This window comes from Anomaloglossus baeobatrachus, chromosome 2 (genome assembly GCF_048569485.1).
Source record: "Anomaloglossus baeobatrachus isolate aAnoBae1 chromosome 2, aAnoBae1.hap1, whole genome shotgun sequence".
Classification (NCBI taxonomy): domain Eukaryota; kingdom Metazoa; phylum Chordata; class Amphibia; order Anura; family Aromobatidae; genus Anomaloglossus; species Anomaloglossus baeobatrachus.
The window spans coordinates 440,353,086-440,373,836 of NC_134354.1; the positions used below are offsets into that span (position 1 = coordinate 440,353,086).

Consider the following 20,751-nt stretch of genomic DNA (forward strand, 5'->3'; position numbering starts at 1 on the left):
TTGCGGCTAGAGCCATAGTTGCAGTGGAAATGGGACTTCATTTAAAGATGCCATTGACAGACAGATGGACTCTGGTTGAAATCTGTCTATGAGGCTATCGGCGTGTCGGTTGCTCCGGCATTCACAGCCGTATGGGCACCCTAAGCTTTTCAGCTGTTCTTGCGCAGCTGGTCTTGAGCACATGTACATCCGTGCCGCAGGGGCGTCCGTAACCTCGCAATGTCTGCATTGCGACTTACCCTATTAATGCTGTCCTGGAAGGACAGTCGAGGTTTAGGTCCTTCCCAAGCTCGGGCAGGTCACAATTGTCCTCGTCCAAAAGGGCTGAAAATCCTCAGAGGGGCTCAGCTTCCGGCCAGGCTCAATCACGCCCCAGGAAGGCAGCCGGAGGAACCGCTACTAAGGCGGTCTCCTCATGACTCTCAGCTCTCTCATCTCTCCGCATCCGCGGTTGATGGCAGACTCGCTCGCCTTTGGCGACATTTAGCTGCCACAGGTCACAGACCGGTGGGTGAGGGACATTGTGCCCACGTGCACAGGACAGAGTTCTGTTCTTGTCCTCCGACTCGATTCTTCAGAACGTCCCCACCTCCCCACCGAGTCGATGCTCTTCTGCAGGCAGAAGGAGTGGTAATCCCTGTTCCTCTTCAGGAACAAGACACGGTTTTCCTCCAATCTGGTTGTGGTGCCAAATAAGGATGGCTCTTTCCGTTCCGTTCTGGACCTAAAACTGCTCAACAAGCACGTGGAGGCCAGGCGGTTCCGGATGAAACCCTCCGCTCCGTCATTGCCTCAATGTCCCAAGAAAATTTCCTAGCATCAATAGACATCACAGATGCTTATCTCCACGTGCCGATTGCTACAGAGCACCAATGTTTTCTACGTTTCGTGATGGGAGACGACCATCTTCAGTTCGTAGCTCTGCCATTCGGTCTGGCGACAGCCCCACGGGTGTTCTCCAAGGTCATGGCGGCAGTGGTAGCAGTCTTGCACTCACAGGGACACTCTGTGATCCCTTACTTGGACGATCTACTTGTCAAGGCACCCTCTCCAGAGGCATGCCAATTCAGCCTGAATGTTGCGCTGGAGACTCTCCAGACGTTCGGGTGGATCATCAACTTCTCAAAGTCAAACCTGTCACCGACCCAATCACTAACGTATCTTGGCATGGAGTTTTCATACCCTCTCAGCGATAGTGAAGCTTCCGCTGGACAAGCAGCGGTCACTACAAACTGGGGTGCAGACTCTCCTTCAAGGTCAGTCGCACTCCTTAAGACGCCTCATGCACTTCCTCGGGAGTTGCCCTCCAGATGCCGCCCTTCGAGCCTCTGAGGGAGGTTTCACTTTCTAGACTATCACAGAAAGTGGCTTTTCTGGTAGCGATCACATCTCTTCGGAGAGTGTCTGAGCTAGCAGCGCTGTCATTCAAGGCTCCTTTCCTGGTCTTCCACCAGGACAAGGTAGTGCTGCGCCCCATTCAGGAGTTTCTCCCGAAGGTGGTATCCTCTTTTCATCTTAATCAGGATATCTCTTTGCCTTCTTTTTGTCCTCATGCAGTTTATCGGTATGAGAAGGATTTACATTTGTTAGATCTGGTGAGAGCACTCAGAATCTACATTTCCCGCACGGCGCCCCTGCGCCGCTCCGATGCACTCTTTGTTCTTGTCGCTGGTAAGCGCAAAGGGTCGCAGGCTTCCAAAGCCACCCTGGCTCGATGGATCAAAGAACCAATTCTTGAAGCCTACCGTTCTGCTGGGCTTCCGGTTCCATCAGGGCTGAAGGCCCATTCAACCAGAGCCGTGGGTGCGTCCTGGGCATTACGACACCAGGCTACGGCTCAACAGGTGTGCCAGGCAGCTACCTGGTCGAGTCTGCACACTTTCACCAAACATTATCAGGTGCATACCTATGCTTCGGCGGACGCCAGCCTAGGTAGAGGAGTCCTGCAGGCGGCAGTTGCCTCCCCGTAGGGGAGGGCTGTCTTCGCAGCTCTAACATAAGGTATTTCTTTACCCACCCAGGGACAGCTTTTGGACGTCCCAATCGTCTGGGTCTCCCAATGGAGCGCCGAAGAAGAAGGGAATTTTGTTACTTACCGTAAATTCCTTTTCTTCTAGCTCCTATTGGGAGACCCAGCACCCGCCCTGTTGTCCTTCGGGATTTTTGGGTTTTTTCGGGTACACATGTTGTTCATGTTGAATGGTTTTCAGTTCTCCGATGTTATTTCGGAGTGAATTTGTTTAAACCAGTTATTGGCTTTCCTCCTTCTTGCTTTTGCACTAAAACTAGTGAGCCAGTGATCCCACTGGGGGTGTATAGCCAGAAGGGGAGGGGCCTTACACTTTCTAGTGTAATGCTTTGTGTGGCCTTCGGAGGCAGTAGCTATACACCCAATCGTCTGGGTCTCCCAATAGGAGCTAGAAGAAAAGGAATTTACGGTAAGTAACAAAATTCCCTTCTTTGAGAGCCCCTTATGACTCCTTGCTACATCTGGATGAATGATTGTCCAGAGAAGAAAAGGTGAGTGCCGCCATGAGTCTCATGTCATGCCAACAGTAAAGCATTCTGAGACCATTCATGTGTACGGTTGCTTTTCATCCAAGGCAGTGGGCTCACTCAGTTTTGCCTAAGAACACGGCCACGAGCAAAGAATGGCATTTTAAATATTCTCCAAGAACAACTCTCAACAATCCAGGAGCAGTTTCTGTTTGGTGTTTAACCCCTTCACCCCCGGCCACTAAAACACCCTAATGACCGGGCCATTTTTTGCAATTCTGACCAGTGTCACTTTGACAGGTTATAACTCTGGAACACTTCAACGGATCCTGGCGATTCTGACATTGTTTTTTCGTGACATATTGTACTTCATGTCAGTGGTAAATTTAGGCCGATATTTTTTGCGTTTATTTGTGAAAATTTAGGAAATTTGGCGAAAATTTTGAAAATTTCGCAAATTTCAAACTTTGAAAATTTATGCCCATAAATCTGAGAGATATGTCACACAAAATAGTTACTAAATAACATTTCCCACTTGTCTACTTTACATCAGCGCAATTTTCGAAACAAATTTTTTTTCCGTTAGGAAGTTAGAAGGGGTCAAAGGTCATCAGCAAATTCTCATTTTTCCAACAAAATTTACAAAATAATTTTTTTAGGGACCACATCACATTTGAAGTGACTTTGAGAGGCCGAGGTGACAGAAAATACCCAAAAGTGACCCCATTCTAAAAACTACACCCCTCACACTGCTCAAAACCACATCCAATAAGATTATTAACCCTTTAGGTGCTTCACAGGAACCAAAGCAATGTGGAAGGAAAAAATGAAAATTTTACTTTTTAAACACAAAAATGTTACTTTAGCCATAAAATTTTCATTTTTACAAGGGAGAAAAGAGAAAGTACACAATACAATTTATTGTGCATGTTCTCCTGAGTACGCTGATACCCCATATGTGGTAAAAATCAATTGTTTGGGCGCACGGCAGAGCTCGGAAGGGAAGGAGCGCCATTTGAATTTTTGAACGCAAAATTAGCTGCACTCATTAGCGGACGCCATGTCGGGTTTGAAGACCCCCTGAGGTGCCTAAACAATGGAGCTCCCCCATAAGTGACCCCATTTTGGAAATTAGAGGCCTCAAATAATTTTTCTAGATGTTTGGTGAGCACTTTGAACCCCTGGGGGCTTCACAAAAGTTTATAGCGTTGAGCCGTGAAAAGAAAAAAAAATTTTTTTACCACAAAACGGTTGCTTCAACTAGGTAGCTTTTTTTTTTCACAAGGGTAACAGGAAAAAATGCACCATAAAATGTATTGTGCATTTTCTCCTGAGTACGCAGATACCTCATATGTGGTGGAAAGTAATTGTTTGAGCGCATGGCGGGGCTCAGAAGAGAAGGAGCGCCATTTGACTTTTCAAACGCACAGACGCAGTGCACTGATCGGCCGCTGCAGGACGCATGGTCGGATGCGATAAAAAAAAGCGTCGGGGATACGGAAAAAAAGTCACGCCAAAAATTGACCATGGATGCAGATACGTTATCTGCATCCCTGATCAGCGCTTGGCGGGACGCACGGACGGATGCGATACAAAAAGCGTCGCAAATACGGAAAAAAGTCACGCCAAAAATTGAGCAGGGATGCCGATCCGTTATCTGCATCCCTAATCAGCGCTCGGCGGGACGCACGGACGGATGCGATACAAAAAGCGTCGGGGATACGGAAAAAAAAGTCACGCCAAAAATTGAGCAGGGATGCCGATCCGTTATCTGCATCCCTGATCAGCGCTCGGTGGGACGCACGGACGGATGCGATACAAAAAGCGTCGTGAATACGGAAAAAAGTCACGCCAAAAATTGACCATGGATGCCGATCCGTTATATGCATCCCTGATCAGCGCTTGGCGGGACGCACGGACGGATGCGATACAAAAAGCGTCGGGGATACGGAAAAAAAAGTCACGCCAAAAATTGAGCAGGGATGCCGATCCGTTATCTGCATCCCTGATCAGCGCTTGGCGGGACGCACGGACGGATGCGATACAAAAAGCGTCGTGAATACGGAAAAAAAAGTCACGCCAAAAATTGACCATGGATGCCGATCCGTTATCTGCATCCCTGATCAGCGCTTGGCGGGACGCACGGACGGATGAGGTGTAAAAATGGACAGGGGATACGGAAAAAAAAAAAAAAAGTTATACTCACAGTACCCAGAGGACTAGCAGGAGGATCACTGACCAGAAGAGCTGCAGAGGAATAGATGGCAGAGAGATGGACAGCTTTACAGGAGCAGCAGGCAGATCAGCAGAATGCCCAGGAAGGACCCAGCGATGGACGCAGATGTGATCAGGCCGGTGAAGACAGGTAAGAGGACGTCGGGGGAGAGCAGAGGGGGAGAGGGGGGGGGTGAGAGCAGAGGGGGAGGGGGGGAGAGCAGAGGGGGAGGGGGGGGAGAGCAGAGGGGGAGGGGGGAGAGCAGAGGGGGAGACCGGAGAGGGAGCTGCAGAAGCAGAATAGAAATAATGGGGGAGGCAGTCAGATCGCGGGGGGAGCGGATCGGGATGTCGGGGGGGGGGGGTGGTTGGGGGGAGCAGATCGCGGGGGGGGGCACGGCAGGGGCTATCACGGCAGCGCGCAGGGGCACCACGGGAGCGCGCACGGGCTGCAAAGTGAGCACAGTACTCACTTTGCAGCAGCAGCGGTGGTAGCAGATCGGGATGCCGGGGGGGCAGATCGGGGCGTAGGGGGGCAGATCGGGGCGTAGGGGGGCAGATCGGGGGGGGGCACGGGCAGGGGCCTTCACGGGAGCGCGCAGGGGCCTTCACGGGAGCGCGCAGGGGCCTTCACGGGAGCGCGCAGGGAGCGGAATACTTACCATTAGAGCTGCAGCGGCGGAGACATCAGAGGCGGCGTGGTACCAAAAGTACCAGCCACTCCACGCTGCAGCCATGTTAGGGGAGGGCTCGCAGGCCAGCACAGGCCTGGGGAGGGCGGCCACCGGCAGATCAGACCGCCCCACTGCACACTGATTGGAGCGATTGCGCGTCATAGCACGATCGCTCCAATCAGTGCTGCAGGGGCTGGGGGCGGCATGTTTGAGGTCCACCTATGATATGCTGCTGCAGCTGCGGCATCTCATAGCTGGATCTCACAGGATCGCACTAATTCGGGCATTATTTTTGCCGAAATTAGTGCGATCGATGTGGTTGGCGGTTCAGATTTGAACAGCCAATCACATCGATCGTCGATAGGGGGTGGCGATGCCACCCCCCCTGGGGTCAAGCAAAGGTCCCCTGCTGTAAGAAACAGCAGGGGACATCATTTGAAAGCCGTTGCTATGGCCACGGCAATCAAATGAAGTTTAGGCCGTAAAATTACGTCCCTGGTCGTTAAGTCACGTTAAAATAGGACGTAATTTTACGGCCCGCGGTCGTGAAGGGGTTAAAAGTGACCTTTGAGTCCAGGGCCAGGAAAGTCAAGTTAATTACATTGAGCTTACATAGCAAAAACCTGCTGACAGATTCCCTATAAACATGATCTGTGAACATTTTTACCTGTATGGGAGCTTTTAACAGCAAAGTGTTTTGTGGCACAACCCCTTTAAGAATTCTTTTCCACTTGTGAGAGCATCGGAAGCGATATGCTAATGACCCTTTGCTGTGTGCTTCAGCCAAGAGTCATATGACTGTGATGCGATCTTGCGATTATATCAGTCTCTGAGAAGATGGAAGGAGCACTTTCTCCTCATCTCCTCCACTGTCTCTCTGCGTATATATCGCACTGTAGTCGCATAACATACGAGTGCACTGCAATGTTTCACACGCTCCCATAGGCTTCTATGGGGTGCATGAGCCGAGACTCGCTGCCAAACGCAGCATGCTATGATTGCACCGAAAGCACGATTCATGACGAAGAAAAGTAAGCAAGAGGGAACTGCCTCATTGATTAACACTGGTGCGGGTGCAATCCGATGTTTTATCAGATCGCACTCGCACAAGAAAATTACAAGTGGAAAACAACCCTAAGGCACATTTACTGCTTTCTATGGAAATCTATGATCTGACTTCCTTAATATTGTCTCCCCCATATTCCAACCTTAGTCAGAAATCTAAGTTTTGCTAGTAACAAATTTTGTTGTTTTTTTTTTTTTTTTTCCTGCATTTTTAGAATTTGGTGGATTTGGTTCTGTAAGTGGCAAAATAGAAACGGAAATTAAAATAAACCATGAAGGTGAAGTGAATCGGGCCAGATATATGCCTCAGAATCCATGTATTATTGCTACCAAAACGCCATCATCTGATGTGCTGGTATTTGATTATACGAAGCACCCTTCTAAACCTGGTAAGTGACTACTTGGACAGACTTATCTATTCTCATCACACTTTGCCAATTAAGATAAAACAGTTGTGACTACTGGTAGATCTTTTTTCTTAATTGTAGTGTATTAAAGTCCATTTGATTTTATGATTATTTGCATGTGCCTATATCTCACAGGACTTGACACCGGACATAGATGCAACTGTAGGCTGGGGTGGGATAGTAGCAGAGAACGGTTTGCCACTCGGGATGACATGTAATTAAAAAAGATCTTTTTTATGAGTACTGGCCTTACATTTCGCGAAACTACACTTGTGATTTTATATGCACATGTAGCTCTTTCTGGCAAGTCCAGCAATACCTTTACTTCGCCACTCAACTTTTGAAAACAAAGCTGAAGGCTATTTGTTGATCTGAAGCCTCTGTTACTCCACTCTATTCCTCGCCTCCCCCTCCCTGACAGCCTCTATGCTGTGTATGTGTATATCATGGAAAAGAGATGTCAGTCAAGGAGGAATAGGCGGTGTTGGCCTGAGAATAGCCTCTTTAGCATATCAAATCATGATTTTGCAGTAAGGCTATGTGCCCACGGGAGATTAAATCTGCGGATTTATCTGCGGAAAATCCAGATTTTCCAGATAAATCCGCAGGTTTCAGCATGTACAGAAACTCCCCATGTTATCCTATGGGACATGGGGAGTGCTGTGTCCATGCTGCGGATACGTGCGGCCGCGGAATATGCTGCGGATGTCCTGCAGCCGCACTTAATTGCATGTCAATTCTTTCTACAGAATTACCTACGGAAATCCCGGTCCTCCACTATGGAGATAGAGGCCAGGACTTCCGCAGGTAATCCACATGAATGTTCGCAGGTTTACCGCAGCTATTTAGCTGTAATCTAGCAGCTAAAAATAGCTACATATTCCGGGGAGCAGCTGTGGGAAGCCTGCAAGCTCCCGTGGGCGCATAGCTTAACAGAGTGCCTGGCCTTGTAATGGTGTTGCTGGAGTGGTCTTTGAAACTTGCATATACATATAGTTTTGGTTGTGAAATCTTGCTGACAAATCCCCTTTAAAAAAAAAAACAAAAAAAAAACAACCTCCAGCCTTAACACCTGATTTCTCCCCCACCCAAAGATCGCTTTGTTGGGGAGTACCTATGTGAGTATTGAATTTTAACCAGAGAGAAATAAGGTGTATGAGAATCCAAAAAAAAGTAATACTTCTAAGCCCTGTTAAAAGTACAACAATCTTTATTGCGTACATTAAGAGGGAATGTTTATTACAAAGTACAGAGAGGTCCAAAAACATATATGTATCCAGGTGGGTGAAAACAGATTAAAAATGCCTAGTACGCATCTCTGTGATATCCTCAAAAATATATAAAGGATAGGCTGGTTTTACATCAGCGTTTTCCTGCCGCACTCCAAGATCCGGCACAAGTACAATACAGTTCACTGGCAAGCTCCAGGCACATGCGGTTATGAGACCAGAGCATGTGACAGCATGTGACCGGGGCTTGCCGCACTGTCTGTGAACTGTATTGTACTGTACTGCCCTTATGCCAGATCTTGGAGTGCGGCAGGAAAACGCTGATCTGAAACCAGCCATACTGCCTTAGTTCAAGTGAACCAATGCAGAATATATCAGTGCGCTGCATAATAACTATTAAAAGGTGTCCAGAAAAACTTAATACACTACCATCAATCACCACAAGATGGCATCAAACACTGAAAGATGTCCATAGCGAGCAGCAATGCATAACCATACACCGTGTACAGATGGAGTGACTCATTACATGTCTAACTGAAATCACTGACAGTACCGTATTTTTCGGACTATAAGACGCATCGGACTATAAGACGCACCCTTGTTTTAGAGGAGGGAAAAATAGAAAAAAAAATTAAATTAAAATTAAAGAAAAGAATGTGGTCATGACAGTTATTTTTACTGCTGACAGTGTTACTGAGGTAATAATATCCCCAAATTCTGTCCTCATATCCCCCATTCTGGGTACCTTCCAGGTATATATGGCCCCCATCGTGGAATATGTATGTTCCCCATCATTACATGTGTGATCCTCCAATCTGGTATAGGTGTATGTATAATTAATATATATATATATATATATATATATATATATATATATATATATATATATATATATATATATATATATATATATATATATATATATATATATATATATATATATATATATATATATATATATATATATAATCCAACCCCATCTTGGTGTACAGTAATGCCTTTATATACTATATTATTTATTGCCTTTTACTGATGTGCTGCTCACCATGCTTCAGTTTGGCCCTGGCATTACAAAGTCTCCCATATCTCAAGGACCTGCAGTGATGTAATGAAGGGGCGGGGCACTGTGCTGTTCTGGCCCACCCCTCTGCATTACATCACTGTAGGTCCTTGTCAGCTACGGGAGACTGAGCAGAGGCAGGAGCAAAGTGAAAGTAATTTGAGCCCTCAGCACAGAGACTGCGGCTGTGCTGTGAAGGTATGCCGTGCTCTGGCCCGGACACTGCAGTGATCTGCACTTCCTCCGGAAGAGACATGACTGCAGCCGCACCCTGCTCCTGCCTCCTAAACAGCGGACAGAGTCTCCCCAGCCTCTGCAGGAAGCCGGCGGCTGGAGAACCCACGTGTGACCGCTGTTTACATTAAACTATTGATTTGCTGCTCCTCACCCCCGCTGACTGCAGAGAGAGGTGGGCGGGGAGCAGCTAATGAATATTCACTTACTTTAAGCAGCGGGCACACGTGGTTTCTCCAGCCGCCGGCTTCCTGCAGCAGCGACCCTCCCTGCCTCCTGTGATCCCACTGCATAGCGCTGACTCCCCACAGCTCCCCCCCCCCCCCCCGCAGCTTCAGACCATAAGACACACCCCACACTTTCCTCACAAATTTGGAGGATAAAAGTGCGTCTTATGGTACGAAAAATACGGTAGTTAAAATTACCGGAAATTACCCATCCTGAGGGAGCAGTGAAACCGGGAGGTGTGTATGTGCCCTGACGTTGTGCCTCAATGATGTGTGGTGTTGGCTTTTTTTTTTTTTTTTATAGGTGGGACCGTAGATTAGAGATTGACCGCTGCATGTGAGCGGTGATCAGATTAGGGGTCACGTGTATTGAATGTAGTGAAATACTCACCAGTCGGTGTTTCCATCTCTGTTCAAGAAGGCAACCAGCATTTTCTAAACCTGTATGTTCTGGAAGTCTGTGGGACTCAGCACGCTGCTACAGAGCCCCATACTAAATTCCCATAGACTTGCATTGACAAGATTTTAAAGTAACCTGCTTCACACAGCAACACTGATTTTGCAGGAAACAACTGCAGTCATATGGTGCAAGGGTAGGGCTGCAAACGGGTGAAGATGGCAAATATAACTGAATGTGTGACTACATGCATTACACTTGCATACATGATCCCTAATAGAGGGATGAAAAAAAAATATGGCTTGAGTGGTACTTTACCTGCTTTTCGACCTAAGGCGTACCTATACGTCCTAAGTCGCCTCACTCCTTTTAATCTGGGCTCGCACGGCAAGCCCAGATTTATTCCTCACACGCCTAATGATCTGATCAGCACACATGCAGCTAACAGGCGCAGGTGAATCTCTGAGCAATCCGCTCCTGTTAACCCCTTTGATTGCGCTGTCAGAGTTTGACAGCGCAATCTAACATGCTCTGGCAGGAATAGCGCAGTTTTACGCCACCACTGGGGCCTCTGGTGACACAATCATGGGTCACCATGACCGTTTAGGGTTAGATGACCCCTGTCTCTGTCATGAACAGAGCACCGTCATTCACAGGAGAACAGCAGTTCTACTGAAGCATCGCATTCAACAGTAGAAGCGTTTCGGGTAGTACAGGCATAAAGTCCCCTAAGGGGACTAATCAAATCAAGAGTAAAAAATGTTTTCACCACCAAAAGTAAAACTATACATGTTTGGTATCCATGAACCCTGTTCTGACCTGAGTAATCATACTACCAGGTCAGTGTTGCCATATAGTAAACACAGTAAATAAAAAAAAATAAATTGTGCCATTGCACTTTTCTTTGTCGCTCCTAATTGGGAGACCCAGACAATTGGGTGTATAGCTACTGCCTCCGGAGGCCACACAAAGCATTACACTAAAAAGTGTAAGGCCCCTCCCCTTCTGGCTATACACCCCCCGTGGGATCACGGGCTGCTCAGTTTTCAAGCTTTGTGCGAAGGAGGCACACATCCATGCAATAGCTCCACTGTTTAGTCAGCAGTAGCTGCTGACTATGTCGGATGGAAGAAAAGTGGGCCCATATAGGGCCCCCAGCATGCTCCCTTCTCACCCCACTTGCGGTTTGTAAGGTTGAGGTACCTATTGCTGGTACGGAGGCTGGAGCCCACATGCTGTTTTCCTTCCCCATCCCCCCTCAGGGCTCTGGGTGAAGTGGGATCTTACCGGTCTCCAGGCACTGAGACCGGGCTCCATCCACAGACCCAGAGAACCTGCTGGATTTGGAGCTGGGTATCCTCAGGGACAGGGCCCTGCGACATTAAGGTACTCTGTGTCCCCGTACACATCGCGCACACACGCACCAGCATTGCTGGGAGTGTTAGTGCGCCGGGGACAACAGCGCGGAGCGCTTGTGCTATTATTCACTGCAGCTTTGCTGAGTGAATTTATGTATTGGGAACTGCCGCGCCGGCCGCTGCTGGGTGTTTTACACTGTGGCGCGGCTGGGCCTTGTGGTGCGCCGGGGACTTCCGCGCCGGCCGTGCACATAGGACGGCCGCGCTTATTACTCGAGTCCCCGGCTTTGCGGCCTAGTTTTCCTTTCGTTCCCGCCCCCAGCCCTGCCAGTCAGGGAAGGGGCGGGACGCTGTACAGGAAGTCAGCGCAGGGAGCTGGAGTCTGCTTTGCATTCTCCAGCCCCCTTCACTAGACTCAGTGGGACGCCGGGTTCCCGCTCTTGTCTCGGGCACGCCCTCGGCCCGCCCCTCTTCTCTGGACGCCGGCAGCCATTCCGGCACGCAGAGCGGGAAAACGGAGACAAGCGCTGAGCTAGCAGTCACAGGAGGCGCCACACACCTGCTTTTGTGCGGGCGGTAAGCGGCAGCTGCAGTGCTGACCCACTAATGCCGAAGTCTCCTGCTGTAAAGTCGCTATTCAGGATGCAGGCCTAGAAACAGCAGCTAAAAAGCAGCGGTGCTAAAGCACAGACTTTCTATGCGGCTTGTCTTGCATGTGCTGAAGTGTCATGTGTCCTTTGGGCTTGTATGCTATACATGGCACTGTAATGGCTATTCTTGGCTGTCTACCCGCCTAGATGGCTAGCCAGCGGCAGCAAACAGCAAGGGTGCTAAGACACAAGCTTTCAATGCTGCTTGAATTGCATGTGCTGCAGTGTTTATTTTCATGTTTGTATGCTATACATTCACTGTATGTCGCTTTTCTTGGCTAATGCTCCTAGATGGCTAGACAACAACAGCAAAAAAGCAGGGGTGCTAAGGCACAGGCTTTCTATGCTGCTTGTACTGCACGTGATACGGTTCCAGGGCCCCCAGTATGTGCAATTGCTCAACCGGGGTCTCCGCTACAGGTAGCCGAAAGACCACCTGTGATTCCTGTCCATGGACAGGGATGGAGTTGCAGTTTCCGCTGCTATATTGTCTGTGATTATGACTAATAGCTTACAGACTTTGCAGTCCAGATAGACCTTGGCCAAGGTTGATTCAATGCCCCTGGTCACCCTGACTTGGAATAAATCAGGGTTCCAGGGGGGTCCCATACATCCCAGGGTGCAGGCTCTGACACGGACGACAGTCCCAGACGGCCTAAGCGAGCTCCATGGAAACGGCCCTCGACTTCATCACTGGTCAGGGTCACCACAGGAGTACTCTCTGTATCAGGGGACAGACGTAGCTGTTCAGGACTCTGATCTTGACACCGCTCTCAATCCGGATGCACCGGATGGTGACGCTATAGTGAATAATCTTATAGCGTCCATCAATGGAAAGTTGGGTATTTCCCTCTCAACTCCTCCAGTGGAGGAGTCAGCTTCACAGCAGGATAAATCCCTCTTTCAGTATCTCAAGTGTATATTGAGTATTTTTCTGGTCACTCTGACTCCAGAGAAGCAGTCCAGAATCTCCACGCTTATCCCGATAACAGTTTCTCCAACAGTATTTAGGATACGCGGTGTCTCTTCCCCCCTAACGTGGTCAAGCGCTAGACCCAGTGTCCAAAGGTGGATCCCCCAATCTCCAGGCTTGCGGCTAGATCTATAGTTGCAGTGGAAGATGGGACTTCACTTAAACATGCCATTGACAGACAGATAGACCTCTCGTTGCAATCTGTCTATGAAGCTATCGGCGGATCGGTTGCTCCGGCATTCGCAGCCGTAGAGGCACTCCAAGCTATTTCAGCTAGTATTGCGCAGGGGGACGCTGTCACATGTACATCTTGGCCGCAGTAGCGTCCTTAACCTCGCAATGTCGGCATTGCGACTCAAGCTGTTAATGCTGTCCTGGACGCTAAGAGCCGTACGTCAGTGGCGTCCGCCAACTCCGTGTTTTTACGCAGAGCCTAGTGGTTAAGGGGTTGGAGCAGATGCTGCTTCCAAAAAAGTGCTTAACCAGGTTGCCGTTATCTGGTGACAGACTGTTTAGTGAGTGGTTGGATGTAATCATTCAACTGTACAAGGGTACGGATTCTTCCTTACCCCGGCCCACATCAAACAAAACCCAACAGGAGAATGGACAGTCGAGGTTTCGGTCCTTCCCAGGCTCGGGCAGGTCCCAGTGGTCCTCGTCCAAAAGGACGCAAAAGGCTCAGAGGGGCGCAGATTCCTGGCGGGCTCCATCACGCCCGGGGAAAGCAGCAGGAGGAACCGCTACCACGGCGTTTTCCTCATGACTTTCAGCCCTCTCACTCCGCGTCCCCGATCGGTCGCAGACTCCCCCGCTTTAGCGACACTTACCTGCCACAGGTCAAAGGCCGGTGGATGAGAGACAGTTTGTCCCAAAACTTCCTCACCGGCCGAGCCGAGGCTCTTCTGAAGGCAGAAAGAGTAGTAATCCCTGTTCCTCCTCAGGAACAAGATACGCTTTTTACTCCGATCTGGTCGTAGTGCCAACATAAAACGGCTCACCTAGCACGTGAAAACCAGGCGGTTCCGGATGGAATCCCTCCGCTCCGTCATTGCCTCAATGTCTCAAAGAGATTTCCTAGCATCAATAGACATCAGGATGCTTATCTCAACGTGCCGATTGCTCCAGGACACCGGCGTTTGCTACCATTCGTTATTGAAGACGAGCATCTTCAGTTCGTAGCCCTACCCTTCGGTCTGGCGACAGCCCCACGGGTTTTCACCGACTTCACGGCAGCAGTGTGAGCAGTCCCGCACTCTCAGGGTCACTCTGTGATCCCTTATTTAGGCGACCTACTTGTCAAGGCACTCTCTTAAGAGGCATGCCAACACAGCCTGAACATGGCGCTGGAGACTTTCCAGGGTTTCGGGTGGGTCTTCAAATTTTCAAAGTTAAACCCAATCGCTGGCATATCTTGGCAAGGAGTTTTCACACTCTCTCAGCGATAGTGAAGCGTCCGCTGGACAAACAGCGTTCACTACAGACGGGGGTGCAGTCTCTCTTTCAAGGAGACGCCTCATCCAGAGGCAGTCCCTTTCACGCAGTTTCATCTGCGTCCACTTCAATGGAACATTCTTCGCTAATGGGAGGAGTAGTCGACGTCCCTACACAGGAACGTCCCTCTTTCTCAGACTATCAAGAACTCTTTTCAGAGGAGTCCACTCTTCAGATCAATTGTCTGGAGCTCTGGGCAGTGTATATTGCTCTACAAGCCTTCCTGCAGTGGCTGGAAAGCAAACAGATCCGAATTCTGTCGGACAATCCACAGCGGTGGCATACATCAACCACCAAGGCGGACTACGCAGTCGGCGAGACTTCCAGGAAGTTCGCCGGATTCTGCTGTGGGTGGCAGACAGAGCATACACCATATCCGCAGTTACCAGGGCGTGGACGCAGCAGAATGGTCTCTGCACCCGGACGGGTGTCAAGAATCGGCACAATAGCAAGGTCCCGATTTTCATTGCGATCAAAGAGCTCTGGCGACAGGCATCTCACGGTCGGTCAACCGTGGGCACTACCAGACCGGCCAGACTTACTGTCCCAAGGGCCGTTTTTTTCCATCTGAATTCTACGGCCCTGAACCTACTGTGTGGCCATTGAGTCCTGGATCCTAGTGTCCTCAGGATTATCCCAAGGGGTCGTTGCCACTATGAGTCAGGCTAGGAAGCCCACGTCTGCTAAGATCTACCACGGACGTGGAAGATTTTCTTATACTGGTGCTCTGTACAAGGAGTGTCCCCCGGGCCATTGGCATTGCCTACTCTTCTTTCCTTCCTGCAATTTCGGTTGGAAAAGGGCTTGTCGCTCGGCTCCCTTAAAGGGCAAGGCTTGGCGCTATTGGTGTTTTTTTCAGAGGCGTCTAGCACGACTTCCTCAGGTACGCACGTTCCTGCAGGGGGTTTGTCATATCGTCCCCCCGTACAAGCGGCCGTTAGATCCATGGGATCTGAACAGGGTACTACTTGCTCTCCAGAAGCCGCCTTTCGAGCCTCTGACGAATGTTTCACCTTCTCGACTATCTCAGAAAGTGGCCTTTCTGGTAGCGATCACGTCTCTTCGGACAGTGTCTGAGCTAGCAGCACTGTCATCCAAGGCTCCCTTCCTGGTGTTCCACCAGGACAAGGTAGTGTTGCGCCTCATTCAGGAGTTTCTCCCTAAGGTAGTGTCCTCGTTTCATATTAATCAGGATATCTCCTTACCTTCCTTTTGTCCTCATCCGGTTCATCGGTATGAAAAGGACTTACATTTGTTAGATCTAGTGAGACCACTCAGAATCTACATTTCCCGCACGGCGCCTTTGCGCCGCTCGGATACACCCTTTGTCCTTGTCGCTGGTAAGCGCAAAGGGTCGCAGGCTTCCAAATCCACCCTGGCTCGATAGATCAAAGAACCAATTCTTGCAGCCTACCGTTCTGCTAGGCTTCCGGTTCCATCACGGCTGAACGCCCATTCAACCAGAGCCGTGGGTACGTCCTGGGCATTACGTCACCAGGCTACGGCTCAACAGATGTGCCAGGCAGCTACCTGGTAGAGTCTGCACACTTTCACCATACATTATCAGGTGCATGCCTACGCTTCGGCGAACGCCGGCCTAGGTAGAGGAGTCCTGCAGACGGCAGTTGCCTCCTCGTAAGGGAGAGCTGTTTTGCAGCTCTAACATGAGGTATTAAGTTACCCACCCAGGGACAGCTTTTGGACGTCCCAATTGTCTGGGTCTCCCAATTAGGAGCGACAAAGAAGGGAATTTTGTTACTTACCGTAAATTCCTTTTCTTCTAGCTCCAATTGGGAGACCCAGCACCCGCCCTGTTGTCCTTCGGGATTTTTGGTTTTTTTGCGGGTATACATGTTGTTCATGTTGAACGGTTTTCAGTTCTCCGATGTTATTCGGAGTGAATTTGTTTAAACCAGTTATTGGCTTTCCTCCTTCTTGCTTTAGCACTAAAACTGAGCAGCCCGTGATCCCACGGGGGGTGTATAGCCAGAAGGGGAGGGGCCTTACACTTTTTAGTGTAATACTTTGTGTGGCCTCCGGAGGCAGTAGCTATACACCCAATTGTCTGGGTCTCCCAATTGGAGCTAGAAGAAAAGGAATTTACGGTAAGTAACAAAATTCCCTTCTTTTTTTGCAATTTCACCGCACTTTGAATTGTTTTTGTTTTCCAGTACAAGATGGGGCAGAATGGTTTCATTCAAAAGTACCATGCGTCTTGGAAAAAAAAAAGCCCTCATGGCTATATTGAGAGAAAAGTAAAAAAAGTGTTATGGCTCTTGGAAGAATGGCAGAGAAACTTGAAAGCGCTGGGTGGTAAAGGGGTTAATATACATACTTATAGTAGCTTGTTCTGCCAGTGAATGATAAATGTGGGCAAATTGACAATTCAAATGCGCTAAATTGTGTGGGTTTTTCTGGAAATTAGAGTCACGGCAACGTTGTCTTAGGCCATGTGCACACGTTAAGGGAGGGGGCACAACAAACAGATGCTCACCTCACCGCTCATTTGTCTGGCTGGCTGCCATCTCAGCCGGATCGGCCGGCCCAGAGTGAAGACACTGCAGATGCGATGGCTGGAAAAACAGTTTAAGGCTATGTGCGCACTTACCGGATTTTTCTGCGGATTTGCTGCATGTTTCGCTGCAGAAAATGTTCATAACATCTCTGCAGTGAATCACCAGCAAATCCTATGGAGAAAAAAAATCCTGTGCGCACTGGGCGGAATTTGACAGCTGCATGTTTTGCTGCGGGAATCCCACAGCAAAAACAAGTGCATGTCACTTCTTTTCCGCACATCGCTGCGGGATTTCACTCCATTGACTCCAATGTTAATCATGAAATCCCGCAGGGAATAACGCAGGCAGCAAATTCTGTGCGGTTCACTGCGTTTTCCTGCGTTATTCCCTGCGGTATTTCGCGGTTTACCTCCGGTAATGTACATCGCTTGTCTGCGGTTTTGCAGGGAAGTGATGTCATTACAGGAAGAGGAAGCAAAGCAGAGAGTAAACACATCACAGACACAGATGGACATCACAGACACAGATGGACATCACAGACACAGATGGACATCACAGACACAGATGGACATCACAGACACAGATGGACATCACAGACACAGATGGACATCACAGACACAGATGGACATCACAGACACAGATGGACATCACAGACACAGATGGACATCACAGACACAGATGGACATCACAGACACAGATGGACATCACAGACACAGATGGACATCACAGACACAGATGGACATCACAGACACAGATGGACATCACAGACACAGATGGACATCACAGACACAGATGGACATCACAGACACAGATGGACATCACAGACACAGATGGACATCACAGACACAGATGGACATCACAGACACAGATGGACATCACAGACACAGATGGACATCACAGACACAGATGGACATCACAGACACAGATGGACATCACAGACACAGATGGACATCACAGACACAGATGGACATCACAGACACAGATGGACATCACAGACACAGATGGACATCCATAGAAAGAAAACGGAAATATAGAAAACAAAGAACGTGGGCTCCGCTGCATATTTACCTTCCAGCCGAGGTAAGCACACAGCGGCGGCCCGGTATTCTCAGGCTGGGGAGTGAGAGGGGCAAGGTTAATGTCCCCTACCTCACTCCCCCTCCGGCAGCCGAGAATATCAGCCGCAGCTGCCCCGGGACTGTCGCATGCATTATGCGGCAATACCGGCGTGTCCCCGGCTCTTCTTGCCGCCGTGTTGCAGTGGCAGCAAGGTAATACAAGGGGTTAATGATGGTGGGGGACCACCGCCATTAACTCCAGGCTTGATCATGGCAGCGTCTATGTGACAGTTGACATGATCAACCCGTAAGTAAAGTGAAAAAATCACAGACACCGAAAAATCCTTTATTTTAAATAAAACAAACAAGCCTCGTTCACCATTTTATTAACCCCTCCCGCACCAAAGCTCCGGCGTAATCCACCGCTCCTGCGCTGCTTACATCCAGCCGCGACTGTCACAGACACAGCGCTGAATGAAAGCAGCAGACAGCAGAGGTAATTACCGGTCATTTCCCACGGCCGGTAATGTGAACTCACTGCCGACCGTGGGAAATCTATCTATCTATCCCTGTCTGTCTATCTATCCCTCTATCTATTCTTCTGTCTATCTACTATCTCAGAATTAAATGACTTTTTTTTTTTTTTTTTTTTTTTTTAATGTGCTTTATTGCATTGAATGCAATAAAGCACATCCCAACCCGCACGCGGCAATACCGCGGTAAAACCGTGGCAAACCGCATGCGGTTTTCAGGTGCGGTTTCCCGCGGTTTTTTACCGCGGGTGCGGTAATCTTTGAGAGCATACGGAATTTTCTCAAGAAAATTCCATTTCCCAGTGCGCACATAGCATAAGACCGGACAATGGGCAGCATGTGTAGCCAGGCAGGTGAGGGGTGAGTATTGTGTGGGAAAGGGGTGTTTTTTATTTATTTATTTATTTTTTTTTTTTTTTTTTTTACAACTTTTTAGCCACCTTTTTACGGTTCAGCAAAATGACAGCCAGTGAATGAAATATAATTTTTGTATTGTGGAGAATACAGATTTTTGTAAGATTCAAATAGAATTAATTTCCACTCGATTAAATTCACCCGTTTCTAGTGTGAGCATGCCGGAGATTTGTCACTTTGAAGTATACCCCAGTTATCATGGATTTCTTCTATTACTGGGATATTATACATACAGTGGAACCTCGCTTAACGAGTAACCCAGTTAACGAGAATTTCGCTTAACAAGCAAGGCTTTCTGTAAATTTTAACTCTGTTTACGAGAAAGCTTTGCTGTACGAGCAAAATACTCACCGCACACACTTCCGGTTCCGTACATCTACTGCACTCTAACCCGCTCTTGCAGTCCGCACAAACACATACACACACACACACACATACAGTATTATGCTCACCTTACCTTCCGTTCCATCGCCGGTCTCATGGTTCTTGTAATTCCCCAGTACATCGCGACGAGGGAGGAATCCTCGCGACGAACTACAAGATCCAGGAGGCCGGCGATGGAAGGGAAGGTGAGCATAATGTGTACCTTCCGTTCCATCGCCGGCCTCCTGGGTCCTGTAGTTTGCCGGTATAGGCTGTGCATCGGCAACCATAGCGATGAAGCAGGAACTTCCTCTGTCACCGCTACTCAAAAGCAGCGCGCTGACCAATCAGAGGCAAGCGGCTCCTGCCTTTGACGTCAGCACTCTGGGTGCGGAAGTTCCTCCCTCGTCGTGATGATAACCCGATACACAGCCCGTACTAGCAAACAGCAAGTCCCAGGAGACCGGCGATGGAACGGAAGGTAAAGTGAACATATGTGCGTGCTTGTGTGTTTGTTTGTGTTTTGTGCATGTGTGGAATGACACAATAGGGGACCAGATGGGACATTTAACAAGTTGTGGAATGAATTCTCTGCATTGCAATGATTTCCTATGGGAAATCTTGCTCTGCTGAACGAGTAACTTGGTTAACAAGCGCACTCCCAGATCGGATTGTTCTCGTTAACAAAGGTTCCACTGTAGAAGTCTGTCAGCACATTTATCCAATTTAAACTTCATACATGAGCAAATGGATCTGATACCTGATGAGGCTTGTCTACTTACTTTCAAATCCAGAATGGCTGTATAATTTAGGTAATAATATGAGCATATTGAGTAGCAAAAGCTGGACTTGTGAAAGAAATGCTCATGTTCCTATTGGGCAGAAAATCTTTAAAATTGTATCAGGCAGTCATTCCGACATGGAAATTCACAGTAAGTACACAGGCCTCACCAGATCTAATAATGCATACTGTTTGTTATGTAAAATCTGGTGGCATTCACTTTGAATAACATTTATGAAACTGTCTGTATTACTCTGGTATTTAAAGGGGTGCTCCATCTTTGGGGTACAAGTCTTCAGTCAATCCTTGACTGCAGGTTTGTGAATTCTCAGTACACGCGCTTCACGTGAGCTCTCTGGTGCAGGGAGTGGGTAGTCATGTGACAAAGTATAATATATTTATTCACTTATATAGCGCTATTCCACAGCGCTTTACATACATTGGCAACACTGTCCCCATTGGGGCTCACAATCTAAGGGTTCCTATCAGTAGGTCTTTGGCGTGTGGAAGGAAACCAGAGGAAACCCACGCAAACACTGGGAGAACATACAAACTTCTTGCAGATATTGTCCTAAGTGGGATTTGAACCCAGGACCCCAGCGCTGCAAGGC

General features: G+C 48.7%; 1 protein-coding gene across 1 annotated transcript in view; it reads left to right on the forward strand.

Moving 5' to 3' along the window:
* Nucleotides 1-20,751, forward strand: part of RBBP7 (RB binding protein 7, chromatin remodeling factor) — a 94,302-nt gene that overhangs the window by 46,475 nt on the left and 27,076 nt on the right. The window contains exon 4 of the mRNA XM_075334190.1: nt 6,665-6,838. Within this exon, the coding sequence (XP_075190305.1) occupies nt 6,665-6,838 (174 nt within the window). The remainder of the gene's footprint in view (nt 1-6,664; nt 6,839-20,751) is intronic.